Source organism: Coregonus clupeaformis, chromosome 37 (genome assembly GCF_020615455.1).
Source record: "Coregonus clupeaformis isolate EN_2021a chromosome 37, ASM2061545v1, whole genome shotgun sequence".
In the NCBI taxonomy this organism is placed as follows: domain Eukaryota; kingdom Metazoa; phylum Chordata; class Actinopteri; order Salmoniformes; family Salmonidae; genus Coregonus; species Coregonus clupeaformis.
Window position 1 is genome coordinate 25,650,956 of NC_059228.1, and position 19,293 is coordinate 25,670,248.

General features: G+C 46.1%; 1 protein-coding gene across 1 annotated transcript; it reads left to right on the top strand.

The window, feature by feature from the left end:
• Positions 1–1,543: 1,543 nt before the first annotated feature.
• plek (pleckstrin) lies at positions 1,544–17,826 on the top strand. The gene is made up of 9 exons (XM_041866518.1): positions 1,544–1,674; positions 13,820–13,975; positions 14,188–14,369; positions 15,324–15,415; positions 15,531–15,715; positions 15,969–16,073; positions 16,477–16,560; positions 16,765–16,837; positions 16,969–17,826. The coding sequence occupies exons 1-9, from the start codon at positions 1,633–1,635 to the stop codon at positions 17,106–17,108; spliced, it is 1,059 nt and encodes a 352-aa protein (XP_041722452.1). The 5' UTR covers positions 1,544–1,632; the 3' UTR covers positions 17,109–17,826.
• Positions 17,827–19,293: the final 1,467 nt, after the last annotated feature.

Consider the following 19,293-nt stretch of genomic DNA (forward strand, 5'->3'; position numbering starts at 1 on the left):
AAGTATATTTTTGGAGTAGCGTACTACTTTCTCTATTTTGTCATTATATATTAGTAGTTTGCGTCATGTATTGTATTGTGTGAATGATTTCAACACATTTTTATTTGTCATCACTCCTCCCTCTTTTCACCAGCAGCTTGCCCATCAATGGCTCAGTTCTGCCTCCAGGCCAAGATTCATGACAATAAATGTAAACCTGCCTTGTTTATGTGTATGTTGCGTCCTCTAGAGGGAATTTTACCATACCACCCTTTAGTTGACCAAAGGCTTACTGGAACTCTGATAGATGAATGTACTTCCCTCAGATATTAGTAAAAATGTTAAAGGAAAAGCAACCAATTTTGGAGATAGCAAATACCCTTGTCTAGTCCTGTGGTTAAATGTAAGTTATTACAAGTTCTGTGTAGACTTCTGTAGGAAGAATTTTCAGCAGGTAAATTCAACTGAGACCCCAGGCATAGAGGCAGCACTCGATAAACTGTGGTAAGGGTAAAATGAACCCACATCCTGCCAAGATAACGACACAACTCTGAAAAGCATAGAAGCAGAAAGAATGGCATGATAGGCCTAACATTATTAGTCAGAGGAGTGCCATTGTTTCAAATGGCCCAATATGGCTATTATATATTAATTAGCCTACACACCGATATGAAAATAAAATCCATACTTGAGTTTACCCTGATAATTAACTTGTGTATTTAAGTTGGTGTCTAACTCCCGGTCCACCATACCATGAGAATGGGTTGTCTGAACAGTTTCTGTTGTTGCGAAACTGAGTTTGTGTCACGCCCTGGCTCTGGGGACTCTAGTATGTTGAGCCAGGGTGTGAGTTTTCATTTGTTTTCGGTCTAGTTTAGTATTTCTATGTTGGCCAGTGTGGTTCTCAATCAGAGGCAACGTGTATCAGCTGTTGCTTGTTGTCTCTGATTGGGAACCATACTTAAGCAGCCAGTTTTCCCACAGTGTTTGTGGGATCTTGTTCCTGTGTAGGTTTGTGTTTTGCACCTTTGGATGTCACGTATCGATTTGTTGTTTTTGTTCGTGTAATCATTATTTAATAAATATGTTCACCTTCCATGCTGCGCCTTGGTCCTCTGTATCCGACGATCGTGACAGTTTGTAGTGAGTGACTTCAGTCAAGCCATGACAGACTTAGACTTATCTTGCATAATTGTGTCTATCTTTTTCTACAGCTGAATGGAAAAAGCTTTTGAAGTAGGTGACTCAAATGCTTGTGGTTGAAAGGAGGAGGTGGTCAAGTGGTTTGCGCTAAGTCGTTGACTTGCGTCATCATGAGTAACCAGTGCCCACATTCTGCAAGCTATAGTTTTTTGTTCTAGTGGTATGCATGCTTGACACTGAAATGCAAAGCACTGACAACCAAGGTTTGATATCAAACAGTTACACAGGCGTTCTCTCTTTGACCAAGAGAATGAGCGACTGTGGCTATCCTCTTTTACTACCACTGAGCAGGAAGAGGAAGCCATGAAAGGCGCCAGCATTGTGACACACCCCATTCAACTTCCACTATCTCTATCAGCACACAACAAAGTAGGTCATATGTGAGGGGGGTGAGTGTTCCTCTTGTGTCTGCATCAGTTACTCAGACACAGACACCAGAAGCTAGAGGTTATGGATCCAAAACAGATCAAAGAGGGATATCTGGTCAAAAAGGTAAGGGTGATAGAGGAAAATATGTTCCTGTCAAATAACCTTGATTAGTGTAGGTCTTTGTGTTTACCTTGGGCCAGACTTTAATACTGTAGATTTGCTGGACAGCTTAGTTACTAGACAATAGATTATCTCACATTTGAGAAGGTTAGGAACAAGATCCATCGATGGAGACGATGACAAGAGTTAGAAACATCAAGTCAGCGGGCAATATGTTTGACCATTTACATGTCCAACTTCAGCTGTCAGTCAAGTGCTTTAAATGAAATGGAAGGTTAGTGTAGTGGTTCTAGGACTATTTCCATTTGGCCTGAGACTTGATCGCTTTAGATGTTTAGAAACTGAATGCAGATAGCAACAAAACTGTTTCCCCCACAAACCACATTAGCTAAAAAATAATCATACTTCGTATTTCTCATGGCCTGACAAATGACTAACACAGATGATGGGTCTCGTCAAAATGGACTGACTCTTAGTCTGGGGTCAGATGATGACGGATAACCCATGACCTCACTGGATTAATCAAAATCTAACTTAATAGAAGATGATGGAATAATCTTCCCATAAATCTTACAGGTAGAATAAACCTCTTCAGAACTGCATGGCTCCCAAAGTTTTTATATTTATTCTCCTCAATACCAATGACATTTTAGTCATTTAGCAGACGCTCTTATCCAGAGCGACTTACAGGAGCAATTAGGGTTAAGTGCCTTGCTCAAGGGCACATCGACAGATTTCACCTAGTCGGCTCGGGGATTAGAACCAGCGACCTTTCAGTTACTGGCACAACGCTCTTAACCACTAAGCTACCTGACCTCACCGAAGAGATTCTTTAAAAAAGTATACTCGGTCATAACAGACTTTATTTGGGCAAATTAAACTCATAGAATAAAAAGGAACGTTTTACATCTTCCTAAATCTGAGGGTACTTTTTAACCTTCCAGACTTGGAATTGTATCAACTCTCCACCCAGTGTGGAGGAACAATGGGTACATATTGAAGATGCGCATGCTCATTCCCAGAATCCTTTCACGTGTCAATTTTCAAAGGATAAAGCTTAGAACATGAACAACTTCATAGTTAAGAACACTATAACAATATGGAAGAAAATGAAATGTATTATACAAGAATCAATATCACTCCCTAAAAACATTACCATAATGAACAATCCTTGGATAGCTTTTCAGAATTCACAGATAAATTGGTCCACATGGAAGACTAAAGGCATAGAAACCGTAAATGACTTGGTAACAGGAAATACACGTATTTCCATGACAGAATTAAAACGCAATTTTGGACTGACCACTGTAGATATTTTCAAATACATGCAACTTCAAATTTTTATATCAAGAAATTTCGATTTGAAATCTTTTGGACATCAGAGAAATCTTGAGGGAATCCTATTTGAGTCAGAAAAGGATATTCATATGATATGTAAGATATACAAAATCTTGCAGAGAGCCTATCCAACTGAAACTATTGGAACCAAGACTTAAAAATAACTGATATTGGCACAAGATGGAGGGAATGTTGGAACATAACTAACAAAATGACAGTTAACTAAAATGTACATGCTTAATCCAGTATAAACAAATGTATAGAATTTATTACACAAGAGACACAATTCACAAATTCTACAGCACAATGGCAGAGTCATGTCTTAAGTGTAAAACTAACAATGACTCAATAATCCATGCCTTCTGGGAATGCTATGGGCGGAGTTAGAAAGTTGGCTTTTTTTAATCCATCTGTCTGCATATTTAAATGACATGGCATATGAGGGTGCAGTGAGATACCCGATGGGTTGAACGATACATTTCTCACCAATTATCTAGAAAACCGTATACTTAAAAACTGGAAATCAACAAATCCTCCATTGTTAACACAATGGAATGGTCAAATGCTTTATTATCTACAGTGGGGAAAAAAAGTATTTAGTCAGCCACCAATTGTGCAAGTTCTCCCACTTAAAAAGATGAGAGAGGCCTGTAATTTTCATCATAGGTACATGTCAACTATGACAGACAAATTGAGGAGAAAAAAATCCAGAAAATCACATTGTAGGATTTTTAATGAATTTATTTGCAAATTATGGTGGAAAATAAGTATTTGGTCACCTACAAACAAGCAAGATTTCTGGCTCTCACAGACCTGTAACTTCTTCTTTAAGAGGCTCCTCTGTCCTCCACTCGTTACCTGTATTAATGGCACCTGTTTGAACTTGTTATCAGTATAAAAGACACCTGTCCACAACCTCAAACAGTCACACTCCAAACTCCACTATGGCCAAGACCAAAGAGCTGTCAAAGGACACCAGAAACAAAATTGTAGACCTGCACCAGGCTGGGAAGACTGAATCTGCAATAGGTAAGCAGCTTGGTTTGAAGAAATCAACTGTGGGAGCAATTATTAGGAAATGGAAGACATACAAGACCACTGATAATCTCCCTCGATCTGGGGCTCCACGCAAGATCTCACCCCGTGGGGTCAAAATGATCACAAGAACGGTGAGCAAAAATCACAGAACCACACGGGGGACCTAGTGAATGACCTGCAGAGAGCTGGGACCAAAGTAACAAAGCCTACCATCAGTAACACACTACGCCGTCAGGGACTCAAATCCTGCAGTGCAAGACGTGTCCCCCTGCTTAAGCCAGTACATGTCCAGGCCCGTCTGAAGTTTGCTAGAGTGCATTTGGATGATCCAGAAGAGGATTGGGAGAATGTCATATGATCAGATGAAACCAAAATATAACTTTTTGGTAAAAACTCAACTCGTCGTGTTTGGAGGACAAAGAATGCTGAGTTGCATCCAAAGAACACCATACCTACTGTGAAGCATGGGGGTGGAAACATCATGCTTTGGGGCTGTTTTTCTGCAAAGGGACCAGGACGACTGATCCATGTAAAGGAAAGAATGAATGGGGCCATGTATCGTGAGATTTTGAGTGAAAACCTCCTTCCATCAGCAAGGGCATTGATGATGAAACGTGGCTGGGTCTTTCAGCATGACAATGATCCCAAACACACCGCCCGGGCAACGAAGGAGTGGCTTCGTAAGAAGCATTTCAAGGTCCTGGAGTGGCATTTCAAGGTCCATTTCAAAGTCCGTGTTGCCCAGCGACAGCCCCAAAATATCACTGTTCTAGAGGAGATCTGCATGGAGGAATGGGCCAAAATACCAGCAACAGTGTGTGAAAACCTTGTGAAGACTTACAGAAAACGTTTGACCTGTGTCATTGCCAACAAAGGGTATATAACAAAGTATTGAGAAACTTTTGTTATTGACCAAATACTTATTTTCCACCATAATTTGCAAATAAATTCATTAAAATCCTACAATGTGATTCTCGGGATTTTTTTTTCTCATTTTGTCTGTCATAGTTGACGTGTACCTATGATGAAAATTACAGGCCTCTCTCATCTTTTTAAGTCAAATCAAATCAAATCAAATTTTATTGGTCACATGCGCCGAATACAACAGGTGCAGACATTACAGTGAAATGCTTACTTACAGCCCTTAACCAACAGTGCATTTATTTTAAACAAAAAAAGTAAGAATAAAACAACAACAAAAAAGTGTTGAGAAAAAAAGAGCAGAAGTAAAAATAAAGTGACAGTAGGGAGGCTATATATACAATAGAATAAAGTGACAGTAGGGAGGCTATATATACAGGGGGGTACCGTTGCATAGTCAATGTGCGGGGGCACCGGCTAGTTGAGGTAATTGAGGTAATATGTACATGTGGGTAGAGTTAAAGTGACTATGCATAAATACTTAACAGAGTAGCAGCAGCGTAAAAAGTATGGGGTGGGGGCAGTGCAAATAGTCCGGGTAGCCATGATTAGCTGTTCAGGAGTCTTATGGCTTGGGGGTAGAAGCTATTGAGAAGTCTTTTGGACCTAGACTTGGCACTCCGGTACCGCTTGCCGTGCGGTAGCAGAGAGAACAGTCTATGACTAGGGTGACTGGAGTCTTTGACAATTTTGAGGGCCTTCCTCTGACACCGCCTGGTATAGAGGTCCTGGATGGCAGGGAGCTTTGCCCCTGTGATGTACTGGGCCGTACGCACTACCCTCTGTAGTGCCTTGCGGTCAGAGGCCAAGCAGTTGCCATACCAGGCGGTGATGCAACCAGTCAGGATGCTCTCGATGGTGCAGCTGTAGAATTTTTTGAGGATCTGAGGACCCATGCCAAATCTTTTTAGTCTCCTGAGGGGGAATAGGCTTTGTCGTGCCCTCTTCACGACTGTCTTGGTGTGTTTGGACCATGATAGTTCGTTGGTGATGTGGACACCAAGGAACTTGAAGCTCTCAACCTGTTCCACTACAGCCCCGTCGATGAGAATGGGGCGTGCTCAGTCCTCTTTTTTTTTCCTGTAGTCCACAATCATCTCCTTTGTCTTGGTCACGTTGAGGGAGAGGTTGTTGTCCTGGCACCACACGGCCAGATCTCTGACCTCCTCCCTATAGGCTGTCTCATCGTTGTCGGTGATCAGGCCTACCACTGTTGTGTCGTCGGCAAACTTAATGATGGTGTTGGAGTCGTGCCTGGCCATGCAGTCATGGGTGAACAGAGAGTACAGGAGGGGACTGAGCACGCACCCCTGAGGGGGCCCCCGTGTTGAGGATCAGTGTGGCAGATGTGTTGTTACCTACCCTTACCACCTGGGGGCGGCCCGTCAGGAAGTCCAGGATCCAGTTGCAGAGGGAGGTGTTTAGTCCCAGGATCCTTAGCTTAGTGATGAGCTTTGAGGGCACTATGGTGTTGAATGCTGAGCTGTAGTCAATGAATAGCATTCTCACGTAGGTGTTCCTCTTGTCCAGGTGGGAAAGGGCAGTGTGGAGTGCGATAGAGATTGCATCATCTGTGGATCTGTTGGGGCGGTATGCAAATTGGAGTGGGTCTAGGGTTTCTGGGATTATGCTGTTGATGTGAGCCATGACCAGTCTTTCAAAGCACTTCATGGCTACAGACGTCAGTGCTACGGGTCGGTAGTCATTTAGGCAGGTTATCTTAGAGTTCTTGGGCACGGGGACTATGGTGGTCTGCTTGAAACATGTTGGTATTACAGACTCAGTCAGGGACATGTTGAAAATGTCAGTGAAGACACTTGCCAGTTGGTCAGCACATGCTCGGAGTACACGTCCTGGTAATCCGTCTGGCCCTGCGGCCTTGTGAATGTTGACCTGCTTAAAAGTCTTACTCACATCGGCTACGGAGAGCGTGATCACATAGTCGTCCGGAACAGCTGGTGCTCTCATGCATGCTTCAGTGTTGCTTGCCTCGAAGCGAGCATAGAAGTGGTTTAGCTCGTCTGGTAGGCTTGTGTCACTGGGCAGCTCGCGGCTGTGCTTCCCTTTGTAGTCTGTAATAGTTTTCAAGCCCTGCCACATCCGACGAGCGTCAGAGCCAGTGTAGTATGATTCAATCTTAGACCTGTATTGACTCTTTGCCTGTTTGATGGTTCGTCGGAGGTCATAGCGGGATTTCTTATAAGCGTCCGGGTTAGAGTCCCGTTCCTTGAAAGCGGCAGCTCTACCCTTTAGCTCAGTGCGGATGTTTCCTGTAATCCATGGCTTCTGGTTGGGGTATGTACGTACGGTCACTGTGGGGACGACATCATCGATGCACTTATTGATGAAGCCAGTGACTGATGTGGTGTACTCCTCAATGCTGTCTGAAGAATCCCGGAACATGTTCCAGTCTGTGCTAGCAAAACAGTCCTGTAGCTTAGTGGGAGAACTTGCACAATTGGTGGCTGACTAAATTCATTTTTTCCCCACTGTAAATGTTGAAAGTGTGTTGGCGATGGAGAGAAACAAAATGGTGCAGTTTGAGGCCATGTGGCGGGCGCTGGAGATGGGGGTGTGAGCAGGTGGGTCTGGGCAGGGGTGATGTTGTGGATGTTTGTGAGCGTCTGTTTTGTATTGTTTGTAATCTTTACAAAATAAAAATGAATAGAACATGATTTTATCATGTCACATACTGTACTGTTCTTCGCATATAAACGTTTGCCTATGCTATTCTTATGCATTCCAATCTTTATCAGTTGTTCAGTATCATTGGAACATATTCGTAGAACTATAGGTAGTGCCTGTGATAGCTTTGTATCATAGCTCTCTCTGGTGAACAACAACAATCAAGAAAGTGAAGTGAAACAAGACCATTTCACATAAAACTAAGTATTGGATTTATGATTACCTATGAATATTTTATGTATGGTCTGTATTTCCTTTCTTAAGATTTGTTCTCAAGTAACATCCCTCTTTGTGAGGATTGATTGTGCAATACTTTAAAATTCCCACTCACTTCCCATAAATCTGTTTGCTGAACAGCATTTTCTATGAAAAAAAAAGTAATGTTCAGCAGCTGCTAAATTTGCATTTATAGAGTAGGGGAGGTTAGGATTAAAAACAAAACACTGCTAGAGGCTGTTGCATTCAAATGCTGAGATTAATATGTGTTTTATGTATTCCCTCATCCTATCCCTCAATATTCGATAAATACATTGTGTAAATTATATACATTTTATGCCCATCCAGGCAAGTCAATTTGGAAGAAAGTCAATTTGGTAACACTTCACATGATGTTTCTATTATACCTGTTTAATTACAATGTCATCTACTCTAACATGTTTCTAATTACATTGTATTTGTCACGGTTCTCTAAGACCGAACCCAGAAGCAGACCAGGACAAGGTGAGTTGAACGAATGAGAGTGTTTATTTACAGGGAAAAGGTGCAGAATAGTCCAGTAGACGGAGCGGGTGGCGGAGATGAGTAGGTGGTGGTGAAGTAGCAGATGAACTGATGGCACGGCAGGGGTTGGGTGAAGGTTCCGGGAGAATGACTGTAGACAGAACAAACGGAGGTAAGTACAAGGCAGGTCAACAAGATGCAAAAAACAACAAAACTAACGCTAGTACTCTGAGGCTTATACGCTGGCAAAACATACTGTTTATGGCTAACGATCCGGCAGGGAATGGATGTTAGGCCAGAGCCTAAGAAGGGTGATGATCAGGACCAGGTGTGCAGATTGCTGATGGGATGCAGGTGCGGAAATCAAGAGAGCTCCCCGGAGCGTTCCAGAACCCTCGGGAAACTGGAGATCACGAACATAAAAACTAGTCCACAGACAGGACCCGACTCAGACTGCCGGGATCGTTACAGTACCCCCCCTCCGACGAACGCCACCGGGCGGACTCCCGGAGCGCCAGGATGGAGGCGGTAGAAGTCACTGATGAGGTCAGCATCTAGGACCTGTCGCCGCGGAATCCAACTCCTCTCTTCAGGACCATACCCCTCCCAGTCCACGAGATACTGGAAACCCCGGCCCCGCCGTCTGGAATCCATGATGCGACGCACCGTGTAGGCAGGACCACCTCCGATCATCCGAGGAGGAGGAGGAGGAGGCGGAGGAGGCAACAGAGGACTGAGGAAAACAGGCTTGAGGCAGGAGACATGAAAGGTGGGATGGACTCTGAGCGTCCTCGGGAGTTTGAGTCGAACTGCCACCGGATTGATCACCTTCTCCACCACAAACGGACCAATGAACTTCGGTAACAACTTCCTAGACTCAGTCCGTAAAGGAAGATCCCGTGTGGCCAACCAGACCCTATCTCCGATGGTGTAGGTGGGAGCGGGGATCCGGCGACGATTCGCCTGGAGCTGATACCGGTCCGAAACTCTAAGGAGTGCTTTTCTGGCCCGATGCCAGGTCCGGTGGCAACGACGAATATGGACCTGAACAGAAGGCACTGAGAGCTCCTTCTCCTGAGAAGGGAACAAGGGAGGTTGGTAGCCATACAGGCACTGGAAGGGAGACATCCCAGTGGCAGATGTAGGGAGAGTATTGTGGGCATACTCAACCCAAGGCAACTGAGAGACCCAGGAGGTGGGGTTGGAAGAGGCCAGGCAGCGTAGCGTGGATTCCATCTTCTGGTTGGCTCTCTCCGCCTGACCATTAGATTGGGGGTGAAAACCAGATGTGAGACTGACTGTAGCTCCAATGGCCAAACAGAAGGACTTCCAGACAGCAGAGGTAAACTGAGGGCCACGGTCGGAAACGATATCACTGGGCAACCCGTGGACCCTGAAAACCTCCCTAACCAGGATCTCGGACGTCTCCGAGGCAGAGGGAAGCTTGGCAATTGGCACAAAGTGGGCGAACTTGCTGAATCTGTCCACGATAGTCAGAACGACCGTGTTCCCCTCAGAAGCGGGCAACCCAGTGACAAAGTCCAGGGCCAGATGCGACCATGGTCGCGGGGAATAGGAAGGGGGTGAAGTAGTCCAGAGCTGGGCCGATTGGTACTCTTATTCTGCGCACACACTGGACAGGCAGCAACATAACCCCGAGTATCCTCGGCCATGGCAGGCCACCAAAAACGTCTGCGAAGAAACGCCATCGTCCGAGCCACGCCAGGGTGACAAGCCATCTTGCTGGCGTGGGACCATTTGAGGACCGCAGGGACGAACCGACTCAGGCACAAACAACCGACCGGGTGGACCGTTACCGGGACCGGGCTGCGTCCGAAGAGCCGCCATCACCTCCTCCTCAATCTTCCACCTAACAGCTCCCACGACGCAGTTCCGGGGGAGAATTGTCTCGGTCTTGGACCCACTCTCCTCCGTCTTGGAGAACATCCGAGACAAGGCGTCCGCCTTGCCGTTCTTAGATCCAGGTCGGAACGTCAGGGAAAAATTGAATCGTCCGAAAAACAACGACCACCTGGCCTGACGGGGAGTTGAGACGTCTAGCCGATTGCACGTAAGCAAGATTCTTGTGGTCAGTCCAGACAATAAACGGCTGCTCCGCCCCCTCCAACCAGTGGCGCCACTCCTCCAAGGCAAGTTTCACCGCGAGAAGCTCCCGGTTACCCACATCGTAATTCCTCTCCGCAGGCGAAAGGCGACGAGAGTAGTAGGCGCAGGGATGGAGTTTACTGTCCGTGGAGCATCGCTGCGACAGGATGGCGCCAACTCCCACATCGGACGCGGTCCACTTCAACGACGAACTGACGGTCCGTGTCCGGTTGAGAGAGAATCGGTGCGTTGGTGAATCGCCTCTTCAAATCCAGAAACGCTCGATCCGCCTCCGGATTCCACTTGAAGCTCCTGATACTGGAAGTCAAGGCCGTTAACGGAGCGGCCACACGGCTGTAATCCCGGATGAATCTGCGGTAGAAATTCGCAAACCCCAAAAATCTCTGGAGCTGCAATCTCGTACCGGGCTGGGACCATTCCAGAACCGCTCTAACCTTCTCCTGGTCCATCCTAATCTCTCCCCTGGAGATGATGTACCCGAGAAAGGATGTCGTGTGGGCGTGGAACTCGCACTTCTCGGCCTTCACGAACAGGCGATTCTCCAACAATCGCTGCAGAACCTGCCGGACATGCTGGACGTGGTCGGAAGGTTCCTTCGAGAAGATCAGAATGTCATCCAGGTAAACAAACACAAAGAGACCGATCATATCTCTCAGGACGTCGTTCACCATACTCTGGAATACCGCTGGAGCATTGGTCAGTCCAAACGGCATCACCTGATACTCGAAGTGACCCATCGGTGTATTGAAACCCGTCAACCACTCGTCTCCCTCTCTGATCCGGACCATGTGATACGCATTGCGTAGGTCTAGCTTGGTGAACACCGTAGCACCCTGTAAGGAGTCGAAGGCAGAACTCATCAAGGGCAGGGGATACTTGTTCTTGACCGTGATGTCATTCAACCCCCGATAATCAATACACGGTCGAAGAGAGCCATCCTTCTTACCCACAAAGAAGAATCCTGCCCCCAGGGGGTGATGACGAGGGACGAACGAGACCAGCAGCTAGGGACTCCTTGATGTAGGTCTCCAAAGCCTCACGTTCAGGGCGGGAGATACTGTATAACCTTCCCTTGGGGTAGACAGCTCCAGGGAACAGGTTGATGGCACAATCATATGGTCGGTGGGGAGGGAGTGACAGAGCCTTCTGCTTACTGAACACTTCCCCCAAATCGTGATATGTCTCGGGAACCAGGGACAAATCTGGGGGTTTAGCCTCAATCACCTGACTGGGAACCGAATGGGGACAGGCAGTCTTGAGACAGTTAGCATGACAATCAAGGCTCCAACTCGTTACCTTGCCCGTCACCCAATCGAACGTGGGATTGTGTTCCTTCAGCCAGGGGTATCCAAGGACTAGAGGAACATGGGAAGACGGCAGAATGAAGAATGAAATCATCTCCGAATGATTCCCCGACAACAGCATCTTAACCGGTTCAGTCCTCATCGTGATACGTGCCAGACTACTGCCGTTCAGAGTGGTCGCTTCAATGGCTTCCGGCAATTGCTCCTTGGAAAGCCCCAGCTGTTCCACCAACTCGGCATCAAGAAAGCTTCCATCGGCACCTGAATCGACAAAAGCGTTAATCGCTAAGCTCTGATTCCTGTTCACAAGGGTTGCCGGGAAACGGGGTCTGACAGAGGTACTGAGAGGTTGAAACTGGCTCGCTAAAAGTCCTCCCAACTTTAGCGAGCCGGGCAGTTTGACGACCGCCGGGGAACAAGTGGAGATGTAATGTCCCGAGCTACCACAGTAGAGGCAACAGTTGGTCTTACGTCTATGTTGACGCTCCTCCTTGGTTAACCCGTGCCGCCCCACTTGCATGGGTTCAGAATCGGGAGAGAGAACCTCTCCAATAATCCTTTGTGGTGGAGAATGATCGACGTGTTCTGGTCCACCACCCGACCCGACTGGGAACTGAGAAGCTGATCGATTGGACGGACCCCATTGCTTCTCCCTCCTTCGCTCTCGGACTCGATTATCCACCCGAATAGACAAGGCTACCAAGCTGTCCAGGTCACTCGGCTCCGGATAGGAGATCAACTCATCCTTGAGCTGCTCCGACAGACCCTGGTAAAAGGCCGCTTGCAGAGACTCCTCATTCCACCCACTCTCCACAGCCAACGTCTTGAACTCGATCACGAAGTCGGCCACGCTGCGAGTTCCTTGGCGAAGCGAAAACAGGCGCCTAGCTGCGTCCCTCCCTCGGACGGAATGGTCGAAGAGCTTCCTCATCTCGGCCGTGAACCCCTGGTATGACGCCATGCAGGGATCCTGTCGTTCCCAAACGGCTGAAGCCCACTCCAGCGCTCGACCACGCAGCAACTCAATCACAAAGGCTATCCTAGCCTTGTCTGTGGCATAAGAGTAGGGCTGTAGATCGAACACTAATCCACACTGCATAAGGAAGGAACGGCATCTTCCCAGCTCCCCCTCATATTTATCCGGCGTCGGAACCTTGGGCTCACGGAAGGACACAGCTCCAGAAGCGGCAGGCGAGATGGGTGAAACCGGTAGTGGATCCTCCACCGGAGACTTGCGTTGGTTCTGGACCTCCGTCAGACCGGTAGAAAGGTTCCGAACTGACAACGCGATCTCCTGTAGTACCGTGCTATGATGGCCCAACATCTTCTCCTGATGGGTAATGGCATGGCGAACAGAGTCCAGGTCCGCTGGGTTCATTAATGGCCGGATCGTTCTGTCACGGTTCTCTAAGACCGAACCCAGAAGCAGACCAGGACAAGGTGAGTTGAACGAATGAGAGTGTTTATTTACAGGGAAAAGGTGCAGAATAGTCCAGTAGACGGAGCGGGTGGCGGAGATGAGTAGGTGGTGGTGAAGTAGCAGATGAACTGATGGCACGGCAGGGGTTGGGTGAAGGTTCCGGGAGAATGACTGTAGACAGAACAAACGGAGGTAAGTACAAGGCAGGTCAACAAGATGCAAAAAACAACAAAACTAACGCTAGTACTCTGAGGCTTATACGCTGGCAAAACATACTGTTTATGGCTAACGATCCGGCAGGGAATGGATGTTAGGCCAGAGCCTAAGAAGGGTGATGATCAGGACCAGGTGTGCAGATTGCTGATGGGATGCAGGTGCGGAAATCAAGAGAGCTCCCCGGAGCGTTCCAGAACCCTCGGGAAACTGGAGATCACGAACATAAAAACTAGTCCACAGACAGGACCCGACTCAGACTGCCGGGATCGTTACAGTATTTGTATTGTAGTAACAGAACTGAGCAGTTGTGGAATACCTTTGGTATAAGGACTGATTGATTGATTCTATCAACATGTACATTCCCTTCTGTATTGTTCAGGGCACAGTGTTGAACTCGTGGAAGGTGGTGTGGGTGGTGTTGTCTGATGATGGGGTGGAGTTCTTCAAGAGAAAGACAGACAGTGCTCCCAAAGGAATGATCCCACTGAAGGGAGCTGTTCTGACCAGTCCCTGTCAGGACTTCAGCAAGAGGACGGTACGGACACTACTAAATACGAGTACAAGTGTCTATCATTACTGTAGTGCTCCACCTGACCTCACAATTTTGGCAACATACAAAATGAAATTAAAGTACATTGAAAAACATTCACCCCCCCAATACAGGCAGAAGTTCAATAAAGGTAAAAAATAAAAAAACATTTAAAAAAAACATCAAACATGTAATATAACATTGCCATTTTCTTGCAGTTGGTTTTTAAGCTCAGCACGGCCAAGAACCAGGACCATTTCTTCCAGGCCACCCACCTGGAGGAGAGAGAGTCCTGGGTGAAGGACATCAAGAGGGCCATCAACTGTCTGCAGGGGGGCAAAACGTTTGCCAGGAAGTCGATACGGAGGTCCATTCGCCTCCCTGATACCGTCAACCTCAGGTAGGACCTCTGACCTGTCTTACTTACCACCTATGATCCACGATACGCTTACAAATCAAATCAAATTTTTGGCCACATGCGCCGAATACAGCAGGTGCAGACATTACAGTGAAATGCTTACTTACAGCCCTTAACCAACAGTGCATTTATTTTTAATAGAAAAAGTAGAATAAAACAAAAAAGTGTTGAGAAAAAAAGAGCAGAAGTAAAATAAAATAAACAGTAGGGAGGCTATATATGCAGTGGGGTACCGGTGCAGAGTCAATATGCGGGGGCACCGGCTAGTTGAGGTAGTTGAAGTAATATGTACATGTGGGTAGACTTAAAGTGACTATGCATAAATAATTAACAGAGTAGCAGCAGCGTAAAATGATGGGGGGGGCAGTGCAAATAGCCCGGGTAGCCATGATTAGCTGTTTATGAGTCTTATTGCTTGGGGGTAGAAGCTGTTGAGAAGTCTTTTGGACCTAGACTTGGCACTCCGGAACCGCTTGCTGTGCGGTAACAGTCTATGAGTAGGGTGGCTGGAGTCTTTGACAATTTTGAGGGCCTTCCTCTGACACCGCCTTGTATAGAGGTCCGTACGCACTACCCTCTGTAGTGCCTTACGGTCGGAGGCCAAGCAGTTGCCATACCAGGCGGTGATGCAACCAGTCAGGATGCTCTCGATGGTGCAGCTGTAGAATTTTTTGAGGATCTGAGGACCCATGCCGAATCTTTTCAGTCTCCTGAGGGGGAATAGGCTTTGTCGTGCCCTCTTCACGACTGTCTTGGTGTGTTTGGACCATGATAGTTCATTGGTGATGTGGACACCAAGGAACTTGAAGCTCTCAACCTGTTCCACTACAGCCCCGTCGATGAGAATGGGGCTACATTCATGTCTTCGTAACTATAGCCATCATTCATTTGATAACTTTCTAAGTATTGTCTGCTTTGTTGTCTGCCTTTTCTCAGTGAGCTGTACATTCTAATGAGAGACCAGGAGGATGGGGTCAAAGAGCAGAAGCTGGAAAACGAGAAGAGAGTCTACAATCACTGCTTCACAGGTACAGCAGCACATAACTTGTATTTATCCAGGTCAGACTCAAGAGAGTCTTGAGTCTCACTCACTGAGTCACATTGCGATAGATCATACCAGCTTTGATTCTCTTCTTCATGCAGGTAGTACGGTGGTGGACTGGCTGATCTCTAAGGACAAGGCCAGGAACAGGCCTGAGGCTCTGATGTTGGCTACAGGACTCCTGAACGAAGGGTTCCTACAGCCCGCAGGGGACGTGTCCAAAGAGGGGCTCGAGGGAGGGGCAATGTCCACCTTCGTCGATGAGCCAGATGCACTCTACTACTTTGTGAGTGAATGGATTGATTGTTTTTGTTATTCATGTAGCTGCTAGTGTCTATATAATCTTCCATATTTGCTAGAAGATCTGGAGATCTGGTGGTCATTGCTAGAAGACCACACAGACTAGGCGATGTTTTAACATTTCTGTCTTTATAAACGTACGTACGTAAAAGCTATAATGTATTCTAAGTGAGGATGAGATGATGAGATGAGATAATACTGTATCCTAATGTTTTCTTACCTTGTATGGTGTGTTGCAGGCAGACAGTGGGTTCTTCTGTGAAGGCTACTCCAGTGATGAAGACGTGATTGTGAAGGAGGAGTTCAGGGGTAACATCATAAAACAGGGCTGCTTACTCAAACAGGTAAGACTGGCAACACTGTAAATACTCATTGAATATCTAGGTGATGAACTAATGTGATTATTACCGGATCAGGTATTTTGGGATGTTCTGAATGATGCTGTATTACATACTTAAGTTAATTAAATGGATGACAACATATTATTGTCAGTAAGCATCACTTTCATTTTCAGAATTACAGCTAAGTTCTCTTTCACGAAAAAAAGGTGCTTCATCGGCTGTCCCCACAGAAGAAGTGGTGGAAATTGAGAGGGCTGTAGGCGTTCTATAAATATGACCTTTGCGATGAAGGAGGAAGTGAAATTCACCACAGCACTATGTCTGTGGTCGGTGCTGTTTTCACGACTGATAGTGATCAGAAACAGAAGAGCAGTCAGCCCGTCATGCTCTCTTTTTTTCACCCCAGGGACATCGGAGGAAAAACTGGAAGGTGCGGAAATTCATCCTCCGGAACGATCCTGCTTATATTCACTATTACGACCCCACCAAGGTACAGGATTAGAGAGTGGAACCTCACACAAAATTATTTTTCAAGAACATAACATGAAAAACATATTTATCTTTATCTCGCTCTTTTCTAATGTCTATAATTTATCTCCCTCCTGTCTTTGTCTCTCGCTAATCTGCTCTTTTCTCTCTTTATTCCCCCTCAACCCTTATTTCTCTCCCTTCCCCACCCTCGCTCTCTCTGTAGGGTGATGAGTACCCTCTGGGCTCTATCCAACTGCGAGGGTCTGTGATCACAGCGGTGGAGTTTGTTCCTGATGGTGAGTTTATTACTGCGGGACACATACACTGAACCAAATCCCACGCTGGCTCAGTGTGACTAGGACTATGAAGTGTAATTCCCTCCTAACTTATTCTTCAAAATGTTTTTCTTAATCTTTTTTCGGCTCAGCCAAGAGGTATGACGTTGATGGGAATCTCTTTGAGATCATCACTTCCGACGAGACACACTATTTCCTCCAAGCGGCTACAGCTGAGGAGAGGAAGGAGTGGATCAATGCCATCCACACCGTGTCAAAAACTGGAAAATAATCACAACAGGCCACATAGCTACTCTGAACACCTCAAATTAAGGGATATGGAATATGGACAGACATATACAAAACATTGTTTCAGAGCCAGAAGGAATCCGAACCGATCTGATCCGACTGATCCAAAACTCTGCTTTTACGGTTATTTCAAGAGTTTTAGGTTTCTTATTGTATTTATGTTGAATGATTATGAATTTCCTCTTCATATAGATCAAATGCTCCCTCGCTTGCTTTTCAACATGATGGGGCACTTTCACCTTTAGATATATTTATCACAGGCAGGCTGTGAAGAAGGGTGCAATGATCTCTGTGTAGAAAGGTGTAAAGTTCTGTAATGGTTTCTGGTGTGCCCTTTTTGCTTTTCAATCCAGCTGTCTGTCAAAAATCATTGTCTTACATCAGATAGCGCGTCGATTTAGCCTGCACCGGTTGAGGGACGAGCGTCGCGGAGCATTGACGCCATCTGACGTGAGACAATGGTTAAAAATAGGACAGTTAGTTCCTATGACTGAACAAACACTTATCATGTCCTGCCAGTCATATCCTAACTCTGAGGACCTGTCACTGTGGGTTTCATGATGTTCCTAACCCATATCACATGGTCTCTGCACTGGCTGTATGTGGCTGTGTACTAACTCCATTGTCTGTCAAAAAGCCCTTACTCACTATTCTTTGTTCCACATTTTTACACATGTTAATTAAAATATCTACTCTTTGTCTCCAACTTCCAGTTACTGTCAAAAAGTAAATGTCCAACATTCACTCTCATGTTTATCTACTCCGGTTGGAGTAGATAAACATGAGAGTGAATGTCCAAAAAAACAAGAATTGTGTGCCTCTGTTATTTGACATGCATCTTTGGTCTTTCACTCTCATGTTTATCTACTCCAACCGGGCGTTATGACATCATGGAAGATGAATTGCCTCTGAATTCAATAAAAGGCAGGGTTCAGGACTTTCACGAAAAGCAGCACATCAAACTTCTCACCTCACCTAAAGACCATTTCTCCACCCATTTCTTTCATTTTCCACTCTACCTACTCTCCTACAAAAACTATTCTTCATACAGTTAACCAGGCTTTAGTGCTGAGCGATTAGTGCTTTTTGAGGTCGGTTCGGTTTTGGTTTGATTATAAAAAAATAATCACATATTTTATTTCAGTTTCGATTATTTGGGTTTAATGCTGTAACACAGAATAAAACAATTAATAAAAGTCCCATGATGGTAGTGACTGCCAATTAATGCTTATCACTTAACAATAATTTATTCACATTACTTTAATAAAATATTTCAGTTGTTGGGTCATTTTTGGTTCTCACTGTTCCCTGCCACACTTATAATTTACATGAATTTATGTTACGGGTCTCATGTCCATCCACCCTAGATGTTTAGAGCCACGGGGTTCGTAACATAAAGTGGGGGCTCGTCTGGGATCCTATCTATCCCATGCTACTCATGTAAATTAGTCAGTGTCTGGTTCAGTGTTGAGCTTGGCAGCTGTAACTACCTGTTTTTTTTGTGTGTTCAGTAGTCGACGGCTCGTGTTGCTAGTAGGATGGCTACTTTTGAGTTGGAGGCATTTTTGGAAAACCCTACGTGGGAGGTTTTTGATAATTGCCGTAGAGTGGATCTACAGGCTTTGGCTGACCACTTTTCTGTACCCATACCGAGGGGTTTAGTGAAAGCAGAAGTTAGGGAAGTAGTGCTAGCGATATTGTTAAACGAGCGAGTGCTTGAGTTACCGCCGCCTGAGTCTGCTGCTCCTGTAGGGGATGTGGTTGCTGTTCCTGTAAGCCCATCAGTGTCTGAGGACGAGGCTAAGGCTCCAGCCACATTGCCCCGTTATGACCCACTCTCCCCACTGACTGACAGTGATGCCAGGATCGATGTCCGCTCGACACGGCTCCAAATGGAGGCGGAAGAGCAGGCACAAATCAGGCAAGACAAGCTGGAGATGCGTAAGCTAGAGGCAGAACAGGAGACGCGTAAGCTAGAGGCAGAACAGGAGACGCGTAAGCTAGAGGCAGAACAGGAGACGCGTAAACTAGAGGCAGAAACAGCGAGGTTAGTCTCTGCTAATACTATGCCTGCTAGTGAGCCATCCTCACCAGCTGTGTCATCTGCTACGTTTGATATTAGTAGGCAGATCACCTTGGTACCTGTGTTCAGGGAGTCAGAGGTTGAT

Bases quoted from the DNA above. Each gene is read 5' to 3' on its own strand.
- plek (XM_041866518.1), top strand. From the start codon at position 1,633: ATGGATCCAAAACAGATCAAAGAGGGATATCTGGTCAAAAAG. The intron at 14,370-15,323 runs GTAGGACCTCTG...GCCTTTTCTCAG, and splicing joins CCTGATACCGTCAACCTCAG to TGAGCTGTACATTCTAATGA. The intron at 16,074-16,476 runs GTAAGACTGGCA...TTTTCACCCCAG, and splicing joins AGGGCTGCTTACTCAAACAG to GGACATCGGAGGAAAAACTG.